Consider the following 21,117-nt stretch of genomic DNA (forward strand, 5'->3'; position numbering starts at 1 on the left):
TTCAACGCTTGATTTGGATATTTTGAGTATGTCGGCTGTCTATTTTGAGTATGTCGGCTGGTATAATGTTGATCTCAATTAATGTCTCAATTTGATCGCTATCAACTTCAACTGGTCTCCCCGACCACGGAGCGTTGTCCAGAGAGAAATCTCCAACACGAAACTTCGCAAACCACTTTTGACATGTTTGATCAGTCACAGCACCTTCTCCATACACTGCACAAATCTTTTTTTTGCGTTTCAGTTGGCATTTTTACCTTTCTTGAAATAATAAAGTATAATATGCCAAAAATGTTGCTTTTTTCTTCCATCTTCAATATTAAAATGGCTACACAAAAATTCACCAATTTTGATGTCTTTTTTAAAATGCACGCTGATATGACAGCTGTCACATACAGTCTAACAAAATTGTTTCAAATGAAGTTAAAGACAACTAAGTGCTACTAGAGCCATCTTACGGAAAAAAACATTCAAACCTTTTGGCCCACCCAATATTTTATTTACTGAAGAGGCAAGGTATACATCACACTTAGAACACTTCCATATGAAAGGTGAAAATACCAGAGAAGATTAAAAACTTCGGACCTGAAAACATTTTTTAATCTTGTATCTTAAAACTATTGGTAACATGAAAGATCTCAATATCTATGGTCTTTAAAATGGCAACTTACATTTCAGTGACACTTACTATGGTCAATTATGTAGTTATTTTTACTGTTACTACTTGAATTAAGAGCAAACTAATACGTGGTGACTCTGCATTTGTAACAAGTTATGTTGATTAATAACTATTCACTTATTATTTAGGTACGTAGGTCTGTGTTTGGATGCCCTGTGAAAAATTCCATGTGTGTAATGCCCTCAATGCTTTTTGTCAAAAGAAGGAAGGAAGAGAACAGAAGGATTGAGATACTTTATTCTATGTACATTTGTTCAAGGCATTAACATCAACATTCATCTTTAAGTCTTTAAATTAATTCCTTGTTTCTGTATTTACTATCTTATACCTAATTATTTATATATCATAATTTGTTTATCAAGTCATATATATTGAAAATATTTGAATTAAGAAAAATAGTCCATTCATCAGAAGAGTTGCAAATATCAGGAAAGTACCAAAAGTTTTAAAAAGTAAACCTCATCCCTAAATATGCTCTAACCCACCACCCACTGCTCAGGCATTCATTCATTCTCCAGACATTCTAGATCTTCTCTCTTTTCCATTAGCCTGAATTATTAGTAACTTACAACTTTCATCTGTAGAATGGACAGATGTGCTAGAAAATAATGAACATTGAGATAAATATCTTATAATCAAGATACCATAGGCTGCAATGAAATTATAGCCAAAATGTATGTGACATGACATGTACTGTTGGTATTTATATTAGTTTTAAAATACTGGATATTATTTTGTTTATGTAAGTACATGGGTATATCTTTAAATGCATGTGCAAGTATTGGAATTTAGGTATATATTTATATTTATATGGTTTGCTTTTTGTTTTTAAGGTCCTCCAGGGACTGAAATTCAGATCAATGGGTCAAATTTTGGTATTGATATCTTGGAAATTTCAGTGATGATAAATAACATTCAGTGTAATGTGACCATGGTCAATGATACTGTATTGCAATGCATTGCTGGAGATCATGCTGGTGGCACTTTTCCTGTTACGATGCATCATAAGACAAAAGGCTCTGCTGTGTCCACAGTTGTATTTGAGTACCCACTTACTATTCACAATATCCATCCAAGCCAAGGTAGGCATGAATGTACCAGAACCTAGAAATATTTTATATTGTTTCAGTAAGCATTTATTTAGAAAGAAACCTATTCTTCAAACCCTGCTAAAATGTGTAGTTCCTATAACACACTAACATATTTTTGTTTATGCATCAAATTAATAAGCATGCAAGGGTATCAATCATTTCAAAATATTTGTTTAATGCCTATATTTCTCTTGTGCTATATAATTTATTTAAAATTTAATATTATTGAAAATGTCCAGGTTTTATTTGGAAATTGTTTTTAAATCATGTTTAGATATCACTGGCCTGTAATTATGTCTATCTAAATAAGTATTTTTTTTCTGTTTGAAAATTATTTTAGTGGTTAAAAACCTTAAGCATAACCAATGTGCTTTTAACTAAAATGGTAACTTTACATTTGTGTTTTGACTACTCAAATTCTTTGTGACATTTCTTTTAAATAAAATTTTAGTTCCTGGAAGTAGTTCAAATAAATGACCAGATGTGACATTTACTCAGTGAAGGTTTTAAAAAACTACAATCAAAAGAGATTCTGTTGCACTAATATAATATAATATAATATAATATAAATAATTTCAGTTCTGCAAATCTTTTCATTTAATGAGACTTGCTTCCATTTCAGGTGTTAAAATAAAGTTAAATATATGTACAGAGGAGGTTATCTTTTCATTAACTTTGTCTTTCCCTTTTATATGTCTTCACTAGGGAGCTTCGGTGGTGGTCAAACCATGACTGTGACAGGCACTGGGTTTAATCCACAGAATTCAGTTGTATTAGTTTGTAGCTCCAAATGTGCAGTCAACAGACTGAAATCTAATCGCACAACATTATTATGTGAAGTTCCACCTAATAATGGTAAGTAGTCAGAAAAAAGAATGGAAGTCTTTGAGAACTGTCTAATTTTATAGAGATCAGTCTGAATTTCTTTTTTCAATTTTTTGTGTTCATTTGGGGCAATTGAATCACCTTTATGAATTTCCTGATTTTAAGCAATTGCTTCAGAATTTTGTTTTCTAGGCTTATAATATTTTCCAAGATTCATGACATTTGGGTTAAACTGAATTGTTTTTAGTAAACTGCAGTTTTTCAGTTTATCACATAAAGAGCATGCCAAATGGAGAACATGTTTTTAGTTCCTATTGGAGTATTAACTTTCCCTTAAAAGGGGGGATAGTATAATGGTTATGAGGGTGAACTCCGGTAATTCGTTGCCAAGATTCAAACGCAAGCTGTGTCTTTGGGCAAGTTATTCAAGCTCTCTGTGTCTTCGTTTCCTCTTCTGTAAAATGAAAATGATCACATTAGCCTACTTATTGTGAGGCTTGATAAGTTAATGTATGTGAAGTGGATAGAATGGTATCTGAAACATGATATGTGATTTGCTATTATTATTACTCTTATTTATTTTTACTTAGTGGTTAAAAGCCTGGGCTCTAAGGAGCCCCTAAATTTGTTTTGCCACTAACTGTCACCTCAGCTAAGTAACTTAACTCCTCTCTGTTTCAGTTTGTCCATCTATTGAATGGAGACAATATTAACCCTAGTTCAGTGGGTTACTGTGAAGTTTAAGTATCTGGTATTTTAAGTACACAGCAGATTTTCATTATCTAACAAAATTTAAGAAGAACTAAAGAGAATAATATAGATGAATAAAGGATACGGTTTATGGACAAACATTTTTTTAAAACATTAACAAAATGTGATGAAGCTTTTCTAAACATTTTTGCTTCTTCTGACTTCTTAAAGAATACTGAAGAAAATGTAACACTTTTGTGACTGGGCTTACTTATCATTTCAACATCAGAGTTGTATTCTGATTTTTTTTTAATGCAGTAATGCTATAAAGATTTGTCAAGGTTTGTTTACCTTAACAGTGGCTCCGCTTCTTTTTTCAGCGTTTTTGTATTGAGTTTTTGTAGCTTTTCTGTCTGTTACCTCGCTTTCAGCTGTCAGCGTGCTTGCTATTAGCCGTTCTTCCTTCCGTCCTCTCTAATTTGCAGTGTTGAATCCTCTAGCACTGGAAAACCAAACAGGCAGGTTTGTAGAATTGTCTACAATAAGAGGCTCTGAGGGAGGATCTAAGGGTTTTTCCCCTGTTGATAATGTGCGTGAATTTTGTGGTGTGTTTGACTATTGCTAGAGATCTTTATTACTTCACATAGAGCCTGTGAAAGTGACTTTGGGAAAAGGAAGATGTTATTAAAAATATTTGGGGGTTTTGGACGTGAATAAGGGCCTAATGGCAGAATCGAACTCAGTTTGATTCCTCTTATCATAGGCAGGGGACCCAAGCAAGCCTGTGAAGTGAGTGTGGTCAATGGGAAGAATTCATCTCAGTCCCCGACTCCTTTTATATACACCATGTCAATGACTCCACTCATCACTGAAATAGCTCCCAGGAGAGGCAGTACAGCAGGGGGCACCAGACTTACAGTCCTGGGATCAGGCTTCAGGTACTGTCTTCACGTGCATATACATCGGTGAATCTTTCCAGACTCCAGCCGTTATGCCTGCTTTCTCGTGCGCCAGGACAGTGTTTGAATATAGTCATGTAAAGTCCACCCACCTGCTCAAAAGCCACACTACATTTACTGACTACATACTCTGTGTCAGGAACCTTTCTACCCCATAGAAACTTCCTGCCTTACCTTCTTAGGAATTGTTTAATACCATTTTATGGCTAGAAGACTAAAATTAGAGAGGCTAAATAACTTTCCCCAGATCTTAGTAAGTAACATCACAAGTATAAGTCACCTTACTGTTAATGCTTTCCCCAGAATCTCATCTCCAACCATCATCTGCTTCATTGGCTCAATGAAACATCTCTTCATCCATTTCACTGTAACTGTTTAGGTTCCTTCTTCATAAACATATTCATTATTTTGGCTCAAATTTTATGTACTGCCCTATCATCATCCTTCAAGTACATTAAGTTTGACTTCAAAACCCCAGATCATTTAAATCATAGCGGGCAATGTTAATTCCTCAAGTACCCTATCTACCTTGGACTTGCATTTTTACATGGAGATTAAATTCCAAAGTCTGTGAATGTGACAAAAAATGTCACATAGGCAAGATAATCGCTGAAAGTGTCTTACATAGGTGCCTGTTTGGAGACCAATGTAGACTTTCTCAATAATTTGAACCCAAGCAGTTTTTCTCCAGCACTGCAGTACTTGCTAGTTTGTACAGTTTTATTTCCTGACCTCTTAATCTCTTTGTTTACTTTTTTCTCAACAAATATTTTGAAGTTTTACTACTGAAAAAAAGTGTCAGTCTGCACTTTGATAGCTCATAGGTAAGATCATTAGTTTTACAATAATGCGTATGAATAATAGGGTTTGACAATGGGACCTAGACATTTGAGAAAAACGCCAATGTTTTGTTTTCTTTTTTTTACTTTACAGTGAAAATATACAGGATGTTCTTGTTACCATAGCTGAAGCCAAATGTGATATTGAGTATTCCAACAAGACATATATCATCTGCATGACAAATGCCCACACTCCTTCAGGGTGGGCTCCAGTGCATGTCAACATCAGAAGCATCGGCATGGCCAAACTGGTAACAGTGCTGTTGGATAGAGTAGTCTCAGCAATAGAAAAACTAGCCTTATGGGAGGTGAAGTAATTGGTAATGGAGTTGCTGGGGTTTTTTTTGGCTGTGTTGGGTCTTTGTTGCTGCGCATGGGCTTTCTCTAGTTGTGGCAGGCGGGGGCTACTCTTCGTTGTGGCATGCGGGCTTCTCATTGTGGTGACTTCTCTTGTTGTGGAGCACAGGCTCTAGGCGTGTGGGCTTCAGTAGTTGTGGCACGTGGGCTCAGTAGTTGTGGCTCGTGGGCTCTAGAGCTCAGGCTCAGTAGTTGTGGTGCACGGGCTTAGTTGCTCCACGCCATGTGGGATCTTCCTGGTTCAGAGATTGAACCCGTGTCCCCTGCATTGGCAGGCGGATCCTTAACCACTGCGCCACCAGAGAAGTCCCATTAATGGACCCTTTACTTTGTTAATGTCTCCAAAAAATAACTAAGATGTGACTATAATAAATTTAAGGTAGGTTATTTTTTTTTTGCTTGTTACTAAAATTTTATTATTTCAGATTTCTAATTATTCTGGATTGCAGGGTAATTGGTAATAGCTTTTTTAGTTTTTTATTATTGTGAAATTAATCAACAGGCAGCTCTAACATATTTAAAGTAGGTTATACTTAATGAAAATGTTCATTGTTTTAGATTTCTTCATTTTGAGGAATTAAATGAAGAATTGTGATAAAACCTCTAAATTTTAAAGTCTCTCATTTCTATTACAGGATAATGCTGACTTCCTATATGTTGATGCTTGGTCCTCCAACTTCTCGTGGGGAGGAGCATCGCCCCCAGAGGAAGGCTCACTAGTTGTTATTACAAAAGGACAGACAATTTTGCTGGATCAGAATACCCCTATCCTGAAAATGTTGCTTATTCAGGGTAAATTTCTGAAAATCTGTTTATTAGACTCTGCCTGTGAAATGGTTCTGTGAAGTTAATTTAATCGAAATTCATGATTATGAACATCCATAGTTGTATCAGGTTTTGAATACAGAGTTTAGTACTGAGTTCTTTAAATTGAGTATTATTCCATTTGTGGTTATGAAATTTTTTATTGCGTTGCAACCAGAATCTTTTAATGAAATAGAATAGAAAATATCTGAGTGGGGGCTTCCCTGGTGGCGCAGTGGTTGAGAGTCTGCCTGCCGATGCAGGGGACACGGGTTCGTGCCCCGGTCAGGTAAGATCCCACATGCCGCGGAGCGGCTGGGCCCGTGAGCCATGGCCGCTGAGCCTGCGCGTCCAGAGCCTGTTTCTCCGCAATGGGAGAGGCCGCAGCAGTGAGAGACCCGCGTACCGCAAAAAAAAAAAAAAAAAAGAAAATATCTGAGTGTACTGCATCTTTTATATGGGTAAGCGTCTTTTAAAGTCAAGTGTTTCATGAAACTTTTGTTTCAATAACTGTGTGTGTGTGTGTGTGTGTGTGTGTGTGTGTATGTGTATGCCAATGAACATGGAGTGGATTACAACAGTAACAAGGTATTTCCCATTTAGAAAAACACTAGTATAGTGGGTCCTAGGGGTTATAAAAATCATAGAGCTTTGTTAAATTCTATACTAATGACCCCCCTGACTCCTCTTGGATGCCAGGTTGTGATTTAACCTTTGCCTGTGAACCTGCTTTCAACTGTTACACGAAGTTCTCTCTGCTTCTTAATATCCTATTTTTAATACAGCAAGCTAAATAACCAGAACTGTGACAATTGTGTGTAAAAGAAACAATAATTGGCGAGAGTAAAACACTTGAGGCTTTAGTATATAAACTTTGCCATAATGGTTTTAGCTGTTCATAGGCCTTTGCATTTTGTTTTTGTTTTAACTTCTGGGACGACAGCAGTGTTTCAGTTACTTGAAGTTATTAACTACTGAACCTTTGGACAGGTAAAGTTTCACTGTCCACAAATTTACATCAGTCTCTTAAAAAATGTATCTCAGCACATTCTTTAATAATGCTAATCAGGCTATAGCTGTTGCTAGTGCAAATTAGTGGATAAAAGTTCAGACCTAATGTTGGCATTACAATAGTTTATGAAAAGAGTTTTTCTTTTATTTTAATTTTTGATTCTTAATTTATATTTTGAGGTCCTGTGTTTATAGAACTAGAATTCATGTAGCTGCACTATTTAATAACATTTAAAATAACAAATGATCAAGGGGGAATAATCTGCCCTGGGGTTTGATTTCCTAGCAGCTCCCTGGGTCTTGTCTGAAGTTTTTTTTTTTTTTTTTTTTTTTTTTGCGGTGTGTGGGCCTCTCACTGCTGTGGCCTCTCCCGTTGCGGAGCACAGGCTCCGGATGCACAGGCTCAGCGGCCATGGCTCACGGGCCCAGCCGCTCCGCGGCATGTGGGATCTTCCCGGACCGGGGCACGAACCCGTGTCCCCTGCATCGGCAGGCGGACTCTCAACCACTGCGCCACCAGGGAAGCCTTTGTCTGAAGTTTTTATACTTCATGTTGCCAAAGAGCTGAAGTAAAGTGACATGCATGGTGACAGCAGATAGGAATAAGAAGTTAAATTTTAGTGTATAATTTAAGAAATAGCTTTTAATAAGACTATTCCTTGTGATATATTTCAAAATTGTATGGTTTTTAGGTGGAACTCTAATATTTGATGAAGCTGACATTGAACTTCAGGCAGAAAATATTCTAATTACAGATGGAGGCGTTCTTCAGGTATACGAGAGAACTTGATCTGTATTCATTGCTAACCTCTCCATTTCTTTTTAAAATATTATGTGTAAAATGGACAGTTAATTATGCTAAACTCTCACTAGTTTATCTTTGTGTAGGTCTCTGTTCTTAGCATAAAATCTTTTTTCTGGATTTTAAAAGTTCCCTAGAATACTTTTGTGCTTTTAATGGGAAGATAAAGCATATTTTCATAGAGCAGAATTGTAAATAGAGCAGAAAAAAAAATTAGCTCTGAGATGTGGCTAAAGTCAATCAGTGTACTTTCCAAAGGTCTGGCATCGTATATTTAGCTGACTGGAAAATGTAAGGTTTATCTTTTGGAGGAAAGATACTGAGAATGGAACAGTTGATTCTCAAAAGAGAGGGGAGAAAAGAAAACAATTTCCTTTTGAATGATTAGAGTTGTGGATAACGAGTTTCACTTTCTGAATGATGCTTGTGAAATCCCTTGCAGATTGGGACGGAAGCCTCCCCATTTCAGCACAAGGCGGTCATTACCTTGCATGGGCACCTGCGATCTCCTGAGCTCCCGGTATATGGCGCCAAGACGCTGGCTGTGCGGGAGGGAATCCTGGATCTGCATGGTATGGGCCGAAAGGATTCAAGGAACTGGTCCAGGAGAGACTAGCCAGGAAGCCAGAGATAATCCTCCTGATAACTCTCTTTAAATGAAACCTTGCCAAACTTCTCCTGTCTTTACGTGTTCCCTCTACCCCTCTTTATCTCTTCCCTCCTTTATCCAGGTTAGATCAACCCCTACAGACCACCAAGACTCACAACCAAGGTCACTCCTAGGACACCTTTCCTTCACATCCTTTGCCTAATTTAGCACTTGAAACAGTTCATACTGATTGTTTTCTTTATTCATCTATCTAAACAAAAAGGCATTAAGTCTAGAAGCAGAAATTATAACTTCTTATATTTGTATTTTAAAATGGGCTCTTTCTAAAATATAACTATAAATTTATATTTGCACTGTTCTATAACTATATGTACTGTGGAAAATTATCAGCAAATAAAAATGATTATGATCATGTTTGAGGTATCAGTGTAGCATTATTTAAAGGAAGCATGGTGTGAATCCTTTTTATATGAAGTCTTCTATATTGCAATAATCTACCTCTTTTATAAGTTTAGAATATATAAGGATGATACCCCATTATGATCATAAATGTCCTACATTATGCTAAATATATACACTAATAGAATTTTCAGAAATTTATACATTTCATTTGTCTCCAGATTATCAATTTAAGCAATTCCTATCAACAATGACAAAGATAATAGGCCTCTGCCCATTTTAACAGTAGTATCACACAATTTATATTGAGTTCATATAAAGATTATCATAAATGGGATATGTCATTGCAGAAGGATATTTAAAAACTTATAGACCTATACATGTTATTACAAACCTGATTATTACTTTTATAAAGCAAGCACTCTAAATGTTTCTTTTTTGAGAAAGGTATAAGATGCTAAGGTAAAGTGAACTTTCTCAAAATTGATTCAATCCAGGAAAAGATTAAAATGCATGAAACTCTCAATATCCAAGAAAACACATCTGAGGAAATTCTCGGTTTGTATGTTGGCTCCAGGTCTGCCTGTTCCTGTGATTTGGACTCATTTGGCTCATACTGCAAAGGCAGGGGAAAGGACTTTGATTTTACACGAAGCAGTAACGTGGAAACCAGGAGATGAGATTGTAATTGCAAGCACAGGACACAGGTATGATGTCTTCTGGACCCGCTAATTTTGATTTAGAATAGAGACTTTTTTAAACTATGTAAACAAGGGATGATTCAGAAGGTCCACAACTATTTAATTTAAATTTGAAACCTAGAATAAAGAAGCGTGAACAGCCAAATATGTATTTGACAAATATTAACATTGGGTTGACCCCCAGTGTGTTGAGTTTCCACTGACTGAATTTACCATGAGAAAAAGTATGAATATGTACTAATAAAAGATTTTAGTCATTTTCATGGTTAAGTTCCCATGTAAGATTTCGTTTGACAAAAGCATTCTGCTATTAAGTCAGTTGAAAACCTCTGAGTGAGAGCTTTAGCTAAGTGCATCAACGCATGCAAACATGTAAATGAGCTTCTTTGTTTGGCGCCACCAAATGACACGTTTGAAAGAAGCTAGTGAACTCTTTCTTATCTTACAGTCTTGGCAGTGGCTCCCATGGAGCAAAATTGTTAGTAATGATTGAATAAAAGGGAGGAAGGAAATTATAGTATGAGTGATGATTAACGTGACCTTTTACACGTCTGACATTTTACAATCGAGGCTGCTTATGACCCTTAATTTGTTTAATTATATATTTTAGCAAATAAGAAATAAAACGAACAAAACTAACACAGCTACACCAAGAATACTGGTGGGGAGAGGAAGCAAGAGGAGCCTTATTTTTGCTTTATTGTTCAAATTATAAGCAATAGCAAAATATAGTCGATGCTGATCAGGGAACAAATAGTAATTTATGACAAGAAACAGCTAAATTATGTTAAGGTCGTGACTCAGTATAGAATTAGAATTCAAGGTGGCATTTTGGGTTTGTCATTTTCCAAGTTAAAAATAGACTTGCAGACATTAGGAAGTGTTAAATATATACTTAGCTTTATAAGTGCCCTTTTTTTCTCTGCCCTTGGAATTGCATAATGGCAAAATTAAAGCAAAATGACAGGGCTTACAAATAGAATAGAAAGTCCTCATCTATAGCTTTTCTGGATGAAATAAAAGAGTAAGTTTAGAACTTAGTTTAGGGATATTTCATTTTAAGAAACAAGAATTGAGGAGTTTCCCATCAAATCTAACTCATTGTTCACTATTTAATTCATAAGTCCCATTTCAGAGTTTATAATGCAGGTGGTTAAGAATACTACTTCTAGGGACTTCCCTGGTGGCACAGTGGTTGAGAGTCCGCCTGCCGATGCAGGGGACGCGGGTTCGTGCCCCGGTCCGGGAAGATCCCACATGCCACAGAGCGGCTGGGCCCGTGAGCCATGGCCGCTGAGCCTGCGCGTCCGGAGCCTGTGCTCCGCAACGGGAGAGGCCACAACAGTGAGAGGCCCGCATACCGCAAAAAAAAAACAAAAAAAAAAACGAAAAGAGTACTACTTCTAAAGTCAGTCTGCCTGGGTCCAACCCCCGGCAATACCACTTACTAGGCCTGAGGTCATGTTATTTCACCTCTCTGTGCTTCTCTAAAATTGGAATGCTGTTAGTATGTATCTCAGAATTACTGTAAGGACTAAGTGAGTTAATATGTGTAAAACAGAGCAGAACTTGACTCAAAGTTAGTGCTAGATAAGTGTTAGATATTATTACAAAGGAAGAAAAGGTGCATTTAGGTGCATATAACATATAAAAATGCTTTTTTAGAACCTTCTTTTGTTTTTTCTGTTTTGTTTTTGTTTTTTTGGCTGCATTGGGTCTTCGTTGCTGCGTGCGGGCTTTCTCTAGTTGCAGCGAGGGGGGCTACTCTTCATTGCGGTGCACGGGCTTCTCATTGTGGTGGCTTCTCTTGTTGTGGAGCACGGGCTCTAGGCACACGGGCTTCAGTAGTTGTGGCACGTGGGCTCAGTAGTTGTCGCTCACGGGCCCTAGAGCTCAGGCTCAGTAGTTGAGGTGCACGGGCTTAGTTGCTCCACACCATGTGGGATCTTCCCGGACCAGGGATCGAACCCATGTCCCCTGCACTGGCAGGCAAATTCTAAACCACTGCACCATGAGGGAACTCCCTGGAACCTTCTTTTCTAAAGAAATCTCTGTTCATCTGAATTCAAGAGAATTCAGGAGAGGCCAGTCCAAATCACCTGAGGGATCTTGTACTATTGATACACCCTCTCTCAAGCATCCTTAACCTTCACCTCCCCCTGCCCTCTCACCCTACAATTCCTTCCCTGGGTCTTTTGGAATTATGGGTTTCCCCATCCACCCACCATCTTGGGAAAAAAAATAATAATAACTTTGGTCTCCTGTCTCTTGTAGCTTCTCTCTCTCTTTCTCTCTGTAAATTATTGAACTGCTTAAATATTATGCCCATTTCTTCCATTTCATTCTTGCTATCCATGTTTTCCCTTTAAATCCTACAGTCTAATTTTGATCCTCATAAAAACTTTCCTAGTGACCTTCTGACTATCATCATTCTTCACTTCCTGCACATCACCAGGTTCTTTTGGTCCTTCCCTTGAAATGCCTCTTCCACCAGCTTTCCATGCACTCAGTTTAATTTAGACTCTCAGCCCCTCACCCTGGAATATTCCACCATCTTCCTATTTGGGCTCCATTCCTCTACCTTCTTACCTCAGGAATTCATTCTGCATTGATTTATTCAGTCAGGGAAAAACTGTGATTGAATTGTGACACGTACTGGACCAAGTGCTCAGCATACAGAATGATTTAACGGGTGTCTTACCTAGAGGAGCAGACAGGTATGGGAAGGACAGAGAAGTAAATGGGTGGTAGGACTGCAGTGTGGTGACCGTGAGTGTTGATGGGGCCTCACGCAGAGCTTACTGGGAGTCCAGAAGAAGAGTTGGGAAAGGTGAGAGAGGTGCCTTTCAACGTGTTTCACATGCGACATTGTTATTTAAACTGGTAGTTAAAGGAGGAAAAAGATTTGCCAAGGGAGAGAGGAATCAAAAAGGAATGTCAGGAAGATACAGAGGTAACTCCTCTAAGGGCACCTCTGTCAACAGCACCAATGATGCTTTAGTAGATAATACACAATCAGCCATAGAAACACATGTCTCTCTGAAGTCAGGGGCACTTTCTGCTTGGTATCCCCAATACTTTGCTCTGTGCCTAGAAAACAGGATGGACACTCAATAAGTCTTTGTTGGAAGGACTCAGTACATGAATGTGTATATTATAGATTTGGCCAGTCCTTTTGCTGGAACTTGGTATGTGTTGAAGGAATTGGTAGAAATGAGAACTCCTGAGCTCACCTCAGTCATTTCTTTTCCCTGCTCAGGAACCTCCAATGGATTCCCTCTGTAAGGGTTTCTCAGTCTCAGCACTATTGACATTTTGGACCAGATAATTCTTTGTTGTGTATCATAGGACATTTGGGTACATCCTTGGCCACTACCTTCTAGTAGTAACATAGCACCCCGAACAAGTTGCGACAACCGAAAATGTGTCCAGGCATTACCAAATGTCCCCTGGAGGGATGAAAGCATCCCTGATTGACAACCACTGAGTGTGATCCTCAAAGTTATAAATGAATAGTACTTTTGAATACTTTATAGAATTAGTCCAGTTCTGTGAACAAGTATAGCACTTGGAAAATATTTATTTAATTGAAATGCATCTGTAAAATTTATTCAGTTACTCTAAGAAAGAGTAAAATACCGTCTTGGAATTCCTCTGCAGAATATTGTATGACATAAAAAGTTTTCCTGTTTTACAGATGAGTGTTCAGAATAGCATAAAACAAATACAGCAAAACACTGTTATGTTAATTTATATTAATTTTGAGAGTTTTTGGTTCAAATTTTTACAGACACAGCCAACAAGAGAATGAAAAAAGGACCATTGCATCTGTATCTGCTGGTGGCAGGAACATAACGCTAACTAATCCGCTGAATTACACACACTTAGGAATCACTGTCACCCTCCCTGATGGAACTCTGTTTGAAGCAAGGGCAGAAATTGGAATTCTTACAAGAAATATTTTAATAAGAGGATCTGACAACGTGGAGTGGAATAACAAAATTCCAGCATGCCCTGATGGATTTGACACAGGTAGTCTTAGCAGCCTTAGCGTGTCGCCTAAAATGTTTATAGACACTGCAAAAATATTCCCTGTGTGCAAAATCAGCCCCTGTTGACAACTAATGGACTTGGTTATGCTTTAGCAATAAATAATCCCCAAATCTTAGTGATTAAAAATGATAAAGGTTTATTTCTCATTGATGCTACACGTGTCCAATATGGGTCAACAGGGGGGCTCTGCTCATTGTTACTTTCCAGGGTCTAGGCTGATGGAGACTTAATCTCAACATGGGTTTCCATGATCTCTGAGACAGGAGGTGAGAAGGCTGGAGAGTTAAGCACCAGCAGTTTGTTACTTTGGTCCTGAAGTGACATGTGTCCCTTCTTCTCAGGTGTCAATAGTTGGAACTGGTTCCGTGGCTATAATTAACTTACAACAGTTCTCATATATATTATATACATATATGTATTTATAAAACTGTGTATAACCATATAAATGTATGTGTGTAGTTAAGAAGCACAGTGCATTTCACAAGTCTCTTTTAAATATTTTATGTAATCACCACTACCATTACAATCCCATAAGTACTTGAATAATAGCTGATACAGCTTAGATACAGCCTTTTCTTCGATGGGAAGCATAAGACAAAGCTTACTGATCAATGTCAAAAGACCTGCGTTCTGATTCCATTTCATCTGCGTGGTCTCACAATGTCCATTGTGAAACCTAGTTTCATCCTGTGTAAAATAAAAATACTTCCTGTTCTGCCAACCTACTATAGTTGTAAGAATTAAGTGAGATAATGCATGTTCTAATCTTGTACCAGTGTAAGATCGTATTAGCTATGTTAATCCCAAATCCTGGGGAAAATAAATTCAGCGATAATAAAACAAAATACCTGAGTACTTTAGGGGTTTCAAAGGTGAACAAGACAAGGCACTTACCTTCCTTACTATGCAGAGGAGGAGATAATGTGAACGCAAATAATTATGTTCCAGGGTGAGGTTAAAATTGTATGTGAATAAAAAGATATAATTAGGTATGAGAAACAGTCTTTATATAATTAGAGGATTTTGACACGGTTTTTCTTTACGATATCTTAAAAAATATTTTTAAAGGTGAATTTGCTACACAGACATGTGTCCAAGGAAGGTTTGGAGAAGAACTAGGAAGTGACCAGTTTGGTGGATGCATTATGTTTCATGCTCCGATACCTGGTGCTGACATGGTAACTGGAAGAATAGAATACGTAGAGGTAAGAGGCATTATCGTTAGCGCTTTGTCCAAAGTTTTCCATACAATGAATGTGAATTGAGCACCTGCTTTTTGCCAGATGCTACTTATAATCTGGTAGAGGAGACATAAACAGATGATTTTAATACATCCAATTATTCATTCACATAATCATGCCAAATTTTTGTTTCTCTGTTTTTATCACACCCCACATCAAATTCATTAACAAGGTCTATCCACTCTGCCCACAAAATACTGTATCCTGAATGTACTGTTTTTCTACCTTTTTCACCTGGTCCCTAACCCAAGCCACCATCACCTCTCACCTGGTCTACTGTGCCTTTCTCCTAACTGGTCTTCCTGCTTTCACCCTTTCTGCAGTGAAGTCTCCACACCACAGCCAAAGTCCAATTTTTAAATGTGAATCAGATCTTGCTACACACTGTTCAGAGCTCTTCAGTGGCTTCCTATTACACCTAAAACAAAAAGTCCAAGCCTTGGGCTTCCCTGGTGGCGCAGTGGTTGAAAGTCTGCCTGCCGATGCAGCGGACACGGGTTCGTGCCCCGGTACGGGAAGATCCCACATGCCGCGGAGCGGCTGGGCCCATGAGCCATGGCCGCTGAGCCTGCGCGTCCGGAGCCTATGCTCCACAACGGGAGAGGCCACAACAGTGAGAGGCCCACTTCAAATAAAAAAAAATTTAAAAAAATAAAAAAATAAAAAGTCCAAGCCTTTTCCAAAGGATCCACGTGATCTGACCCCCTGCTGGCCTCTATCTTGTGTGATCTACCCTTGGCGCCTGCCATGCCGGCCACATAGACCTCCCTGTGTCTCTTGCCCATGTCAGGCACACTCCTGTCTCAGGTTCTTTGCACTTGCTCTTCATCTTGCTTGGAATGCTCCTCCACCAGGTACTTAAATGGTTCACACTCATTTCAGTCAGGTCTCTTCTCAAATGTTATCTCTTCAGAGAGGATGTTCCTCACCACTTTTATTTGAAATAGCTGCCCAAACACCTGTTTTTCTTTATTAACTCATAACTCCTGATATATTTTTAATTTGTTTTTTATCTCTTCCTCTAGAACATAAACTCAGTTAGTTCAGATATCTTTGTCCTTCTGGTTTTCTGCTGATTCCTCTGTAGCTGGAACAGTACTTAGCCTATAGCAGATTCTCAATTGACTATTAACTGAACAAATAAAAGAATAAATATGCAAGTTATGCCCAAGAGATCAGGAGCTCCTCTGTATCTTATTCATATTCAGCCTATATAATCTGGGTTTAGCACAGTTTCTATCAAGTATTCAGTAAAAGGAAGGAATGGAGGAAGGATGGGAAGGAAGGTTAGTAAAATCCATAAATCCATTAAATTTGGAAGAGCTCACTCACCTGCAGTGAGGGTGGCAGAGTCAATGACTGCATACTGTAAAAAATAAACCTTCTCCTAGGTTATGTTACACACATGTAACATCTGGATATGGAGTGAGGTTGCCAGTGTCGATCTGTATAATAAATATTATTAATAGTTAATTTTTATTTTTAGATGAAGAATGAAAATAAATAAATGCCCTACCATTTATTTCCAAACCTTATGAGATCATATTACACACACACACACACACACACACACACACAGGCACACGCACATGCACACACACACACACACACAGAGGCATCTTCTGTATTAGCTTATTAGATCGTAGACCTATTGAAAATATAGCAGAGTGGTTAATAAGAGCACCAACTCTATAATTAGACCAGTGAGTTTAAATGAAACTTTGTGACCATGAACAAGATACTCTAAATTTCACTTTCTTCATCTGTAAAATGAAGCTTATGATAAGTGGCTACTTCCTAAGATTGTGGTAAAGACTGTGACCATGCATATAAGACATTTAGCAGAATATCTGGCACATGGTAAACATTCAAGAAATGTTTCTTCTTATTAAAAAAGAATCAAAGTGAAGGAGAAAAAGAAGTCTTTTACGAGGTATGTTGCTGAACACGAAAGTTTCATAACAGCAAGGTGAAAAGCAGAAGAGTCGAAGATGGTTTTTGTTCATTCATTCATTTGATAACAAGTATGGGCTGTTATAGATTGAATAGAACAAGGTGGGTTGGGGGTCAGACAACATTTTTAAATGATAAACAGGAATAATATGGGAGATATAAATGCATTAATAATAATTAATGTAAAAGTGGATATTCTTTTGAAACAAGAAGGTATGAGCCAGGCAAACTCTGAGTCTGTGTGTATCACTAAATAGCTGTGATTTCTGGGCTTGACAGATATTCCATGCTGGACAGGCATTCCGGTTGGGGCGATATCCAATACATTGGCACCTGCTTGGAGATTTACAGTTTAAATCTTATGTAAGAGGCTGTGCAATTCACCAGACCTATAACAGAGCTGTTGCTATCCATAACACACATCACCTTCTGGTTGAGAGGAATATTATATATGATATCAGGGGGGGAGCATTTTTTATAGAAGATGGTATTGAACATGGCAATATCCTGCAATACAACTTGGCAGTATTTGTACAGCAAAGTACTAGTCTTCTGAATGACGACGTGACTCCAGCTGCATTTTGGGTAACCAATCCAAACAACACCATACGACACAATGCAGCTGCTGGTGGCACTCACTTTGGCTTTTGGTACCGGATGAACAACCACCCTGATGGGCCATCTTATGACCGAAACATTTGCCAAAAAAGAGTTCCTCTTGGAGAATTCTTTAATAACACTGTTCATTCTCAAGGTTGGTTTGGACTGTGGATATTTGAAGACTATTTCCCCATGCAGACAGGATCTTGTACTTCCTCAGTGCCAGAGCCTGCAATATTTAATGCACTCACTACTTGGAATTGTCAAAAAGGAGCTGAATGGGTCAACGGGGGTGCACTTCAGTTTCATAACTTCGTGATGGTCAATAATTATGAGGCTGGAATTGAAACGAAGAGGATCCTGGCTCCTTACGTTGGAGGATGGGGTGAAGCCATTGGAGCAGTGATTAAAAATGCCAAAATAGTTGGTCATGTTGATGAACTGGGAATGGGGTCTGCATTTTGCACAATGAAAGGCCTGGTTCTCCCATTTAGTGAAGGGTTGACTGTATCTTCCGTACACTTCATGAACTTTGACCGTCCCAGCTGTGCAGCTTTGGGAGTGACGTCCATCACTGGCGTTTGTAATGAGAGATGTGGAGGCTGGAGTGCAAAATTCATTGACATCCAATATTCTCACACAACAAACAAGGCTGGCTTTCGATGGGAACATGAAGCGGTACTGATTGATGTTGATGGTTCACTTACAGGTAATGTGACGTTTTAATTTCTGATAAAATACTTTGGAAATATATTTTTTTGTTTGTGTTAACACAGAGAGTTGAATTGTCAAAGCAGACTCAGGTGAATCACAGATCTTAACTGGTGCCGAACTTTCCTAATGACTTAAGGATATAGGTCAACACTAGGCATAGATGAGATATCCTTTTCTAGCAAAGTCTCAAACGATCAGATGCAGCCTCCAAACATGTCCCTTTTCTCCTGCATTTGCACTTTGGTTTTGAATTAACAGCAAATTTTGAGCAGTATTTATGGAATATTGATCACAATAGGAAGCCATTTCATTTGAGAATGCCTCCATTTTGTACTCAGTTAATTACGCAGAGGAAACTGCTTTTACATGACTACCCAGATTCTCCAGCCAGTCATGCCCAATAAATGTATAAATTCCAGGTTTATTTACATAAGCAACAGACTGGCTGTATCCTGCTCAAGTACCTTAGAGGGAAGTAATAAGTCACAGGCCTGCTGTTGGCCTTTTTCTTTCCAATCTAAATTCTGAATTTGGAATTGATTCAAAGAATATGGGAACTCTAGTACAAAATTCAACATTCTTTGTAGGTTAAATCTTTTCTACCATTTTAAGTTCAGAGTAAGTCAAATCCTTTTGTAAATAATCATGGTTTCTAGAATTTAGCATTTTTATAAAATTTTAATGATAATGACTTGGCAAAATCAGATAGGAAGTGTGTGTGTGTGTGTGTGTGTGTGTGTGTATATATCATTCTGCATAATACTTTACAAGAGAGAGACAATTGACAAGTAAAGCTACAGATATTTGAAAGCCTTTGAAAGATGGAAGGTTCATCTCAATATTCAAACAGACTGAATTCTCAACTACAGTTGTTGACTTGTCTCCTGTTCTAACTGTGGCTTTAAGAGGGAGAACATTTAGATGGTTCTAATATTCAGAGCTTTGTGTGACCTTTATTCACTTACTTAATTCAGCTTAGATTCTTAAGTTTGTTGACAGTCCATTGGTTGAGAGCACAAGCTCTGTGGTCAAACTGCCTGGATTTGCATCCTTCCGTGTGTCCTTGACCAAGTTACTTATCCCACATCCCATCCCCTTCCTTGGCTCTCACGGGTGCTTCAGATCCCATTTTTCAGCTGCGTCCATGATAAGCTCCCTGACAGAAGAGTCCACTGCAAAGCCTTTGTAGAGGTCCCCTTACCCCATGCCAAAAAAAAACCCCAGGAACCTAGACTTTTAGATTGTATTTGTGGCACTATGGGTTATAGTAAATGTATGTTTTAGACAGTTTAGCTTTTTAGTTTTCTAACATGAAATAGGAAGTCAGCTGTTTGTGTTCATTTCCTAGGTCACAAAGGACACACCGTCATTCCACACAGCTCATTGCTGGACCCTTCTCACTGCAGTCAAGAAGCCGAGTGGAGCATAGGATTCCCTGGGTCTGTCTGTGACGCCTCGGTCAGCTTCCACCGGCTGGCATTCAACAAGCCTTCTCCGGTGTCTCTGCTTGAAAAGGATGTGGTTCTCTCAGACTCCTTCGGTAAGTAGAACACAGTCATTTAAACCACTCATTTAAATATGTTTTCCTCAATTTTCATCATCATCTTCTTGAGAACACTGGGAAAAGCATAATATTTATATCAGTCAGAAACCAGGCAGGAAACAAATATCACATCCCAAAATGGGCTTGTGAGGAGTATTGAATAAACGCCTGGACCAGCATGACATTCTGCTGATCAAGGAACCTCCAGCCAATGTTATGACAGACAGCAGGAAAGTTGACATAGCTTTAGGATCAAGACAGTAAAAATATACCATTTTTTCTGCCACTGAAAGCAAATTATTTTGATTATCTTTGCTGATTGAAATAGGATGGGGGGAGCATCTGCTAGGTCAATAGCTGCACAGAGACTGTTAATTTACTGATTTGTTTCAGTAAAGCTAATGTACCTGGAACACCAGATGGGCTTGACATCATTGCCTGACTAGATTGCATTAATTTACTGTCATTATTCATGATGCATCTGGCATATGCACCAGCCAGACAAGCAAGTCAAATGGGGATATAGTAGTAACCCTGATTCTCACATGTCTCAGATTTTTCACTGTGGCGTTAATATCTGCATTTTCCCCCCTCAAGGTTTTAGAATTGCTTTTCTTTTATCTTCGTAACAGAGTGGGGGAGCATGGTTCCTAGAGTGTTCACTCAGTCCTTCCTGCGTGATTTTCCCGCCCTCCATTAGGAATTCTTCCAGTTACTAAGTATAACTATTCTCATCACATCTGACCTGGCCTGCCCTGATTGGCTCAGATCTTTATATCATTCCATCCATCCATTCATCCACACATCCATCATCTGTCTGTGAATTATTAGTTAAAATATCTATCTACAATTAATCCACTCTCATATCACTGTTCTGACAGACTGCAGATTTTGGAAAATAGGAAAGGCATTGATGAACCAAACATTTGCTATCAGATGATTCTCAAATACAGTTTTCTACATTTTCTGCATAAATCTAAATGATGTAGCTTCTTGATGACAGCGTTCCCAAATTTCCACATTTAATCATATTTACAAGGTAGAAACTTGCAATTTGAAACTAAAATTATGTATCTCAATATAGGCCAAGTGAATTTTGAAAACGTGTAGCATAATTATACCAGCCATACTATAACTGCTAAAATTATAGCTGGGTCAAATCCATCAGGACATGCTGGGGTTTTGGTATTCCACTCCATGTCATCAGGTCCTCTTGGAAGGATATTTCTTGTGAGAATTTCAACTT

The 21,117-nt window shown here is 38.2% G+C and overlaps 1 protein-coding gene across 1 annotated transcript in view; it reads left to right on the forward strand.

Moving 5' to 3' along the window:
- The window catches only part of PKHD1L1 (PKHD1 like 1), a 154,434-nt gene that overhangs the window by 75,951 nt on the left and 57,366 nt on the right, over nucleotides 1-21,117 (forward strand). The window contains exons 39-50 of the mRNA XM_060127562.1: nucleotides 1,513-1,761; nucleotides 2,476-2,625; nucleotides 4,049-4,223; nucleotides 5,178-5,334; nucleotides 6,076-6,232; nucleotides 7,948-8,027; nucleotides 8,500-8,629; nucleotides 9,644-9,773; nucleotides 13,558-13,799; nucleotides 14,889-15,025; nucleotides 17,294-18,323; nucleotides 19,677-19,868. Coding sequence (XP_059983545.1) covers nucleotides 1,513-1,761; nucleotides 2,476-2,625; nucleotides 4,049-4,223; nucleotides 5,178-5,334; nucleotides 6,076-6,232; nucleotides 7,948-8,027; nucleotides 8,500-8,629; nucleotides 9,644-9,773; nucleotides 13,558-13,799; nucleotides 14,889-15,025; nucleotides 17,294-18,323; nucleotides 19,677-19,868 — 2,829 coding nt within the window. The remainder of the gene's footprint in view (nucleotides 1-1,512; nucleotides 1,762-2,475; nucleotides 2,626-4,048; nucleotides 4,224-5,177; nucleotides 5,335-6,075; nucleotides 6,233-7,947; nucleotides 8,028-8,499; nucleotides 8,630-9,643; nucleotides 9,774-13,557; nucleotides 13,800-14,888; nucleotides 15,026-17,293; nucleotides 18,324-19,676; nucleotides 19,869-21,117) is intronic.

Source organism: Lagenorhynchus albirostris, chromosome 17, assembly GCF_949774975.1.
Source record: "Lagenorhynchus albirostris chromosome 17, mLagAlb1.1, whole genome shotgun sequence".
Lineage (NCBI taxonomy): Eukaryota > Metazoa > Chordata > Mammalia > Artiodactyla > Delphinidae > Lagenorhynchus > Lagenorhynchus albirostris.